Source organism: Oreochromis aureus, linkage group 18, assembly GCF_013358895.1.
Source record: "Oreochromis aureus strain Israel breed Guangdong linkage group 18, ZZ_aureus, whole genome shotgun sequence".
Taxonomy (NCBI): Eukaryota; Metazoa; Chordata; class Actinopteri; order Cichliformes; family Cichlidae; genus Oreochromis; species Oreochromis aureus.
In genome coordinates this window covers 12,546,010-12,555,463 of record NC_052959.1, presented here as the reverse complement: position 1 = coordinate 12,555,463, position 9,454 = coordinate 12,546,010, and the positions used below count along the sequence as shown (strand labels likewise).

At 39.7% G+C, this 9,454-nt stretch overlaps 1 protein-coding gene across 1 annotated transcript; it reads left to right on the top strand.

Moving 5' to 3' along the window:
• Positions 1 to 1,560, top strand: LOC116332049 (C-C motif chemokine 20-like). The gene is made up of 4 exons (XM_031754904.2): positions 1 to 134; positions 255 to 366; positions 922 to 999; positions 1,140 to 1,560. Exons 1-4 carry the CDS (start codon positions 53 to 55, stop codon positions 1,261 to 1,263), a joined length of 396 nt encoding a protein of 131 aa, XP_031610764.2. The 5' UTR covers positions 1 to 52; the 3' UTR covers positions 1,264 to 1,560.
• Positions 1,561 to 9,454: the final 7,894 nt, after the last annotated feature.

Below are 9,454 nucleotides of genomic sequence, written 5' to 3'. Positions count from 1 at the left end.
GCAGAGACCATGTAGTCAGTGAGTCCCCTGCCACTCTTTTTGCACTGTCAACATGGCTCTGAGAGGTACAATCACCCTGACGGCTCTTCTCCTCTGCTTCATACTGGGCATACTTAGTCCAGCTCCAGCCGAATGTAAGTTTATTTTGTTGCATTTAACTTTTGGTCAGTTAATAATGAAAATATGACATAAAGACTCAAAGATGACATGTTAATGATCTGGTGCCTTTGCATCTGTGTCTGTGTGTGCATTAGGTGCCCGTACAGCCTGCTGTACCAGCTACAGTAAGACGCAAGTGTCCTTCAATCGCATCAAGGGATACAGAGAACAACTGGCTACTGAATACTGCCGCATTGAGGCAATCATGTAAGACTCTCTTCCAAGCCATCCAACTTTGCCTGCAACCTCTAAATCACTCATTATAATACTGGACTAGAACAGTCATAGCATTCCAAACATTTGCAAGTGGACTGGTGGGGACTAACGGGGTGGATTGGATCTATTCCAAAATATTCCAAAGACACTGGTAGTTTTTTTTTTTTTTGTAATGGTGGCAAGAAGTATAAAAGTCATTTCTGCAGATTCTTGTGAAATAAAAATAAGACTTTTATTTTTAACAGTTTTTGTTAAATTATGAATAAAAATGTAATTAAAGTTGCAGTTATTCTGAATCAGTCTAATCCAACAAAACTTTTGATTCATATTAAAATCAAAATGAATCATAGGTTTTAAATCATTTTAGGTTTTACATTATATTTTAAAATCTAAAATCCTTAAATTGAGTTATTAAAGTATTCGAGCAGAGACTCTGGCATATGATATTATTTATCATATACCAACACATATACATGCAGCATAAATGAATACGCTTCAGTACTATGTTACTCTATGTTACTCTAATGATGTGTTTCACTGTTATAGTTTCTACACGGTTGCAAATAGGCAGGTGTGTGCAGACCCAAAAGCTCACTGGGTGAAAAAACTCCTCGAACAACTCAGGTATGACATGCTTACTCACTTTAAATTGTCAGTTAGGGGCTGCTTAGATGCTCACCTGAAGATCTGGAAAAGCATAATGAATTTGAATGAATGGGGCTTTGTTTTGGGGATATCACATGTGAGAATTACTTATTTTTTAGCGCAAAACTGAAGAACATGTCCAAGGGTGGCTCGGTTGGAGGAAAAACTTCAGTGAAGAAAGCTGGAAACGCTTCAGGTCGTGATGGAAGTGGATCTGCAACAGAGGCTTTCACTGCTTATTAGCAAAAACCAGGTTGTCACCTTAGACAGCTGGAAGTAAAGAAATCGCCATGCAGAATTACCCAGTGTGCCTATACATTTGTTATAAAGATACTCAAGCATTTATAATCAAGTTAACGCTGAGGGCACTGTCCCTTGAAAAACCGACAAAATGTGTAATGCCTTTGCTTTACTGTTTGCTCTTAACTTCTTCAGCCTCAGGTTTAAATTCAGTACTCCTGTATTAAAACTGTATTAAGAACAGATTTGAGGCAAATGTTGATTATTTCTTCAGTCTCTCAATAAATCTTTACAAAAACATGTTTTGTTTCATTCACTGCAACAAATCTCCTGCGTAAACAAATTAATGACCTAAAATATACATATATTGCATTTTGGACAAGTAAATGAATTTATTTCAGGGTAATGTAACGCTGTTGTCTACATTGCTTTAGTCAAATTGCAACATTGTAACTAAAATTCGCCATGCAACTTTCACTGAATGGATTTTAAAGTTATTTCAGTGCCTTTAGAACTTGTTAACCAGTTTCACAAAATATTTCAGGTAACGTGCAATGTCCTTACCAAATCCTTCATTTAGAGAATATTTTTCAAACAATCAATGAGAGAAGACCCACAGACGGGTTAAGTTAGGTACATGGCATACACTTTAAGCACTTGTACTTAAGTGTTGGACGGTGAAAACTTTTCGATGAGCAATACTGATCTCTGAGCTCATGTAAATGTATGACATGGCTGTTAGGGAGGCAGTTTCCTGTGCTATTTCAGATTAACACCCCAAGAGGTTGGTGTACCAGTCATGCAAGGTGACACATTCCTTTGACTGAATATGCACTGCAGTCACTTAAAGCATCCACTAGAGGGCAGAATGAATCTGAAAATAACACACTATTGTCTGCTACATCATGAGATTTTGATTCTCGCTACAAGGACATGAAAACATTTTGAGATGCTCTATCTTCGTGTACAAATTTGGGTTAAAACATCATCATGTATTCAATGTAATTACACAGTTTTTGTTGTGCTCTTGTTCATATTTAAAAATCATTCAGTTGTGGAAGCAATTAGTTGTCTAACCTAAGCTTAAGTACTTCTAACGCAATTTTAAAAATAAAGTTATCGTTTAAAAAAATCAAGTCTCTTCTATTTTTCAAGGTCTATGCCTCCCAAACAGAGAGAAGTCAGAGGAGTTTATATCCACAATTTCATTAAACCAGTTGTTATTAGTCATGTATTACAGATGCTTTGCTGTGAGCTAAAAAAGGCAAATAGAATAAGAGAGATTTAAAGGAATAATTTGACTTGTCTCTTCAAACGTCCACCTCACATAAATCCTAATTCAGGGTTGCACATACACCATGAAGCTAAAAAATGCATCTGAAGCTTGCATGCAACTGCTGGACACATTACAACAGTACTCACATGATTTAGTAGATTGACAAAAATGAGACATAGATGGGAAGACCTCACAGCAACATGAAAATACCCCAGGAGGAAGCATCATGCTTTGTGGTTTCTTTTGCCAGAAGCTCAGTAGAAGTTCGCTGCAGGAGAATGACTGTAAAGACTGAAGTTAATCCACTACAGAACGACACTTTGAGAGCTCTGACAGAGCCCAAACTTAAATGCTTTGGAATAACCTCAAGAAAGTCACTGACATCCTAAGAAGATGGCTGATAAGTGGTTCAGGAGGGAAGAATGATGTCAAATTGCTTACTTTTTCCATCAGCAGTGTAACTGTTAACAGCTGTTATTGCATTCAAATGTTGGGTTTGGTGTGTTCTCAAAGCATTACTTCTCTGTTTTATGGATGTGTTCAGTGAAGTCAAGTGAGGGAGTTTTAACTGAGCAAAGAAAATCACATAACATCAAGACTGTGGATACATGATGGGATCAGTCATTTCATTTATGACAAACACCATACAAGTCTCAGCTGTATTACTCTCGTCATGGAGATATACCGTGTGTCTCTGCAAAGAGCAAGCACATAGCATAGGCAGAAATTTATATTAAAAAGGCAAAACAGAAAAAATAAACATCACTGGTTATAAATATATACGGTAATATAGAGATGACATTAGAAAGCATTTAAAATTATTTCAAATTAAAACAAATGTCTGTAGTTGTTCCTATTTGTAATAAAGAAAGATGTCTGGACTCTTTGAGTTGAGCTGAAGAGTTGAGAGCTCTCATCCTTGAAGCTTCTTCAGTTCTAAGGTCAAAACACACATTTAAACAGTGGGAGTATCCCCCAATGAGGTTAAAAGGACCCCTGGTGGATACCTCTAATCAAAATATCCAAAGTAACCAATAACGGGTGTGGGACAGGAATCAGGCTGAGGTTTCGGGTCAGCCCATTTGAAACCTGGCCCCAATTTGTTATATAATTCCTGAGGTCACAACAAAAGGATGTGAGTGGGCGTTTTATCTTGGACAGAACTCAAAACACAACAATTAAATACAGATCAAAAACCCAGTGACAATCACCTATGACCCCTTTATGAGCAAGCAAAGCAGCTACGAAAGAAAGTTATAGCTTGCCTTCCCTTTAACAGGAAAAATCACCTGACCGCGGCAAATATCCAGGCTCAGGGAGGGCGGGGCCATACCCTGCATTTATGGGTCCTAAGATCCACAAGGAACAGGATCAGAGACATGCTGTGCATAGACTCAGCCATTTATAACAGCGAAATATGATACCATGCTTGCACCTCTATTAAGTGGGAACACCCCACACCACATCAAGAACTCCACCGACTCACCGAAAGGAAATTACCCTGGATCAGATGAAACCATGGTGTCCTTTGATGTAGTCTCTCTCTTGCTTGCATAACTAAGGGAGGAGTCAGAGTCACCTGGTCCAGCCCAAGAAGACAGCTCCTTGGAAGACAGGACCAACTTCACAGCCGATCAATTTGCACACTGTTAGACCTGTCTGTCTACCACAAATCTTCAAATGGAAGCTGGCTTCTACAGAGAAAAACATGGCTGTGCCATGGGCCCTGTCACCATTAGCCAACCTTTAAATGGAGGAAGGAACAAAAGGTAGGCTCTTTCAGGAGGAGTACCCAGCCACTGGTACAGATATGTGCTCGACACCTGGGTGAAATCAAGGTACTAAGTGGAATCTTTAAGATAATGATGTGGCCTGAATTATCAAGTTCACCTTGTATGGAAGACACAAAGGATTTTGAATTCCTTTCCTGGATTTAACAGGAAGCCAATGAAGAGAAGGCAACCTCAACATATGAAGTCTCTTTCGGAAGTCCCACACAGGACCCTTACTGCAGCTTTTGGATCACCCTCTGGAACACTTTTCAGCGAGTTTTAGGACATCCTGACCATAGGGCAGAACATGTCCTCAAGCCTGAAGTAATAAAAGAATGAAGTAGTTGTAAAGGAAGCACTGAAACAGGATATTTCTAATTTTAGAGAAGTCAGCAAAGAGGCAAGAAAGCAGATCTTACACCAGCGAGGGAGGATAAGAAAGACATTGAAGGACATTGTCATCCCTATGTAGCCGGTGTATCAGAGGTTCCTCACAGCATTTTGGAGGCCACGACATGCCAGTGTAGAGTCAGACCCTGCAACATACCATATTTCAAAGATTTTCACCCGAAAGACAAAACCCAAAGTTTTATCTGAACAACGCAGTGTATAGCGGACAGTGCAGCGAGGAATGCCCAGACCTCTACATTGGAGAGACATTCCAGCCACTTCACAAGCGCATGGCACAACATAGAAGAGCCACCTCCACAGGACAAGACTCAGCAGTCCATCTGCATCTTAGCAGGATAAAGGTTATGCTATGAGGATTCAATGTTGCTGCCTTGGACAGATAGGACAGATGGTTTGAAATTGGTGAAAGAGGCCATCTAACCCTGTGGAACTCATCTTTGAATTGAGGCGGTGGTGTGTGACACCAACTGACTCCATCTATAAACAGTTTTGAGTTCCCTCCCCAGACGAATATGATACAAACCATCCTGGGCCATCTGACCTGGAATACCACATGACATGTTCTAATCGCCTAATAGGATTTTACAATGGGCTCACGAACGCAGCCCTGGCTGATTAGGTCCCACACAAGCACACAGATGAGTCCACTGTCAGAGGATCACCAGAAGGTCATTTGTAACCTTCACTGGGGGATGTCCCACTGGGTTTAAATCTGGGACTCTCGGCCATTTGACCTTAGAACTGAAGAAGCTTCTCGGATGAGAGGTGAAACTCTTCAAGCAACTCAAAGAAGTCCAGACGCTTTTCTTTGACAACTACCTTTCAAGGATTTGGATGACTGAAAGGAACCTTCACAGAGAAATGTCTATAGTTGCTTCTATTTGCTGGGTCTAAAGAAGAGATGCTCTTTATGAGCTGGAGTTTAAAAGCAGTCCACCTTGAAGGCTGCTGTGCGTGCCTGTATTAACACACATACAGTGGATAATGGTTAAAAGAATTAATTACCTCAGCAAATACTTCAAAGTAACCAGTTTTGAAACAGGGAATAGGCTCTAAAAGACAAGGCATAGTCACTGTTGTCTCAAATCTGGGTGGAAAAATGAAAAAAACTCAAAATTGAGCCCATATTTTTCACCTGGCTTACTTTCAGAAACTCGCGTTTCCAACTTTCTTTGATAAAATAAGGAAATAAATCTTATATAACACAGGGTGGGTTCTTCCTCTGCATCCTGTAGCCAATAATGGGAGCTGTGATGGGATTGAGACAGACCACTTTGCTGCAGCCACTTGTCTTGATCTCTGTTTTTAGGAAACAATAAAGCTGTTCAATATTACAAACAGTCCTTGCATTATCTGACAGGTAATGACAGCCATAGCAGAGAACTGTAGTTAAAACTGTAATGCTTTTAATGCACAGCTGTATGGCTTCTGTAGAAGCTGATCAGAGGATCCTGTAGGTGGAGAAAACTGATCTTCTTGAAGCAGACTTGTAGCTTTTATCTCATGAATGGAGAAAGCAGGCCATACTGACTGGGTGAATTCCGTATTAGTTTTTTCTATAGCGTCTGTTTACATCAGGGCGATGGACAGGATGACTTGGATGACACTGCATTTCCGTTTGACGTGATTTCATTATGACTTTGACAGAGGACTTCAGCACTCGTGTTCGTGGCTATTACTCTTATTTAGTTTTTACATGCAGGGTTCAGTTTGCTGTGGGGGATAGGGGATTTACATGGGAAAAACAAAAACAAACCCCCCACCCACATTTTTAACACAAACCACACTCTGATTACGCACATAAAGTAAATAACGAAGTGACAAACTGACTGCAAAGACATCATCTGCCCTGTAGGAGGGGAACTCTCTGTGTTGCTTCTACTGACTTGGTAAATGGGCTGGCACTTATTAAGCAGTCCATCCCCACTGCAAACAGGAAAGTGCTCAGAGTCGATCCCTGATGTGATCCCAACCCCGCTTTGAACCCATCTGTTATTCCTACTGTACACCTCACCACTGTCTCGCTGTCCGTATCATCATTTTTCTTTACTCCTTTTACTCACATCTTAAACATATGTGAACATCTTGAGGTGTATATGTATGTGTTTTGATGATTACTTAATCTGTGTTTTATTTCGAGGTAGTGTGTAGAATTTTATTATTTTATATGTACGTATATATATATACACATATATACATATATATATATATATGTATATATTTTTACGATGACAAAGAAATCTTTAATTTTGACACGTATCTTAGTCTTCCCTTTTCCCTGGTGCTGACAGTTATGTTTATTATAGAAAACGGGAAGGAAAGCAGTCCTAAGGCTTTCCACCAAAAACCACAGATTTCCGAGTGTCCTCTAATCCAAATTTGGTCATTCCATCCTCGGTTACATGTCTGAACTTGCTCAGTAAGCTTCTATGATTTCAATAAGTAAGAAAAATTACAAAAGAAGAGTTGAACTAGATCTTTTTCTTTTAAAAAGATAGGATGATTATCGTACCTACAGCATTAATTTGCTCATATTTTAACTACAGTGTTTATACTTAAATGCTTTTCTTGCAGCTGGTTCTGTTCCAAAAGACAAACAGTTTAGCAGGTACAGCTGGCTAGTAGGAGCTGTTAAAGAGCAATAAATAGTCAGACTTGAACAATTAATTATCAGATCAGACAAAGTTTTTTAAGACATTATGTTATTCTGGAATTTAAAGGGTATTCTGATTATTCTGGTATTAACTTACTGAATTAACTAGTTAATACTTTGGTCAATAAACTATAAACATAAAAAAAAGAAAAAAAAGAGCATAAACCACTAAAATTATATCTGATATTTTTCATTAACAGTTGTTTCAGCTTTAGAACGGTTAAGTTTGTCCATAAAAAGTTTCTTTCAATAAGACAGGATAGTAAGAGGCTGTGTTTTATGGAGGATTAGCAGGAATTATTGAGTCATGCCATCTTACTCTTTATCAGAACATGCTGTGTATTTCACATGCATATGACTATATATGCAGAAACAAAGTGAGGATAATTAAAAAAAAACATATATATATATATATATTATATTATATTTTACATATATAAATTGATTCTTGTTGCTGACATTACAAACAATCGTGCTGCTGTGGGTGATAATAAGTGACCACATATAATTTATCGCTTATGGTGCAGCCACTAAACAGGACAGGTGCAGACTGCAGCGGACTGTATGGGCAGCAGAAAAGATCATCGGCGCCCCACTGCCCTCCATCCAGGACCTGCACCTCTCAAGAACCAGGAAACGGGCAGGGAAAATCATCACAGACCCCTCACACCCTGGACACAGACTTTTCAATCAATCAATCAATCAATTTCTTTATTGTCCCACAAGCGGAAATTAGTTTAGTGACCTGCTGCCCTCTGGCAGACGGTATAGAAGCCTGCAGACCAGGACCACCCGACATAGGAACAGTTTCTTTCCCCTTGCCATCTCCCTCCTAAACAGTTGAACTGTCACACTGCTAGACTGGAACTGCACCTTATGTACATTCTATGGTATTCATTTCATTTCTGTCTGTACATCTGTATTTTATGTATATAAGATTTAGATGTAGCTTCACCATCTACCTGAACCAAATTCCTTGTATGTGTTTGCGCATTCACTTGGCAAATAAACGTAATTCTGATTCTGATTTAGTCTTGGTGGGTGTTAATCAATGGCCACACTGCCCCCTACTGGTAATGGAAGCAAAAACTGCTGTAGGATACCATCAAACATGGTCTGTGTACAGTGGCTTGCAAAAGTATTCGGCCCCCTTGAACTTTTCCACATTTTGTCACATTACAGCCACAAACATGAATCAATTTTATTGGAATTCCACGTGAAAGATCAATACAAAGTGGTGTACATGTGAGAAGTGGAACAAAAATCAGACATGATTCCAAACATTTTTTACAAATAAATAACTGAAAAGTGGGGTGTGCGTAATTATTCAGCCCCCTGAGTTGATACTTTGTAGAATCACCTTTTGCTGCAATTACAGCTGCAGTCTTTTAGGGTATGTCTCTACCAGCTTTGCACATCTACAGACTGAAATCCTTGCCCATTCTTCTTTGCAAAACAGCTCCAGCTCAGTCAGATTAGATGGACAGCGTTTGTGAACAGCAGTTTTCAGATCTTGCCACAGATTCTGGATTGGATTTAGATCTGGACTTTGACTGGGCCATTCTAACACATGGATATGTTTTGTTTTAAACCATTCCATTGTTGCCCTGGCTTTATGTTTAGGGTCGTTGTCCTGCTGGAAGGTGAACCTCCGCCCCAGTCTCAAGTCTTTTGCAGACTCCAAGAGGTTTTCTTCCAAGATTGCCCTGTATTTGGCTCCATCCATCTTCCCATCAACTCTGACCAGCTTCCCTCTCCCTGCTGAAGAGAAGCACCCCCAGAGCATGATGCTGCCACCACCATATTTGACAGTGGGGATGGTGTGTTCAGAGTGATGTGCAGTGTTAGTTTTCAGCCACACATAGCGTTTTGCATTTTGGCCAAAAAGTTCCATTTTGGTCTCATCTGACCAGAGCGCCTTCTTTTCCACATGTTTGCTGTGTCCCCACATGGCTTGTGGTAAACTGCAAACAGGACTTCTTATGGTTTGCTGTTAACAATGGCTTTCTTCTTGCCACTCTTCCATAAAGGCCAACTTTGTGCAGTGCACGACTAATAGTTGTCCTATGGACAGATTCCCCA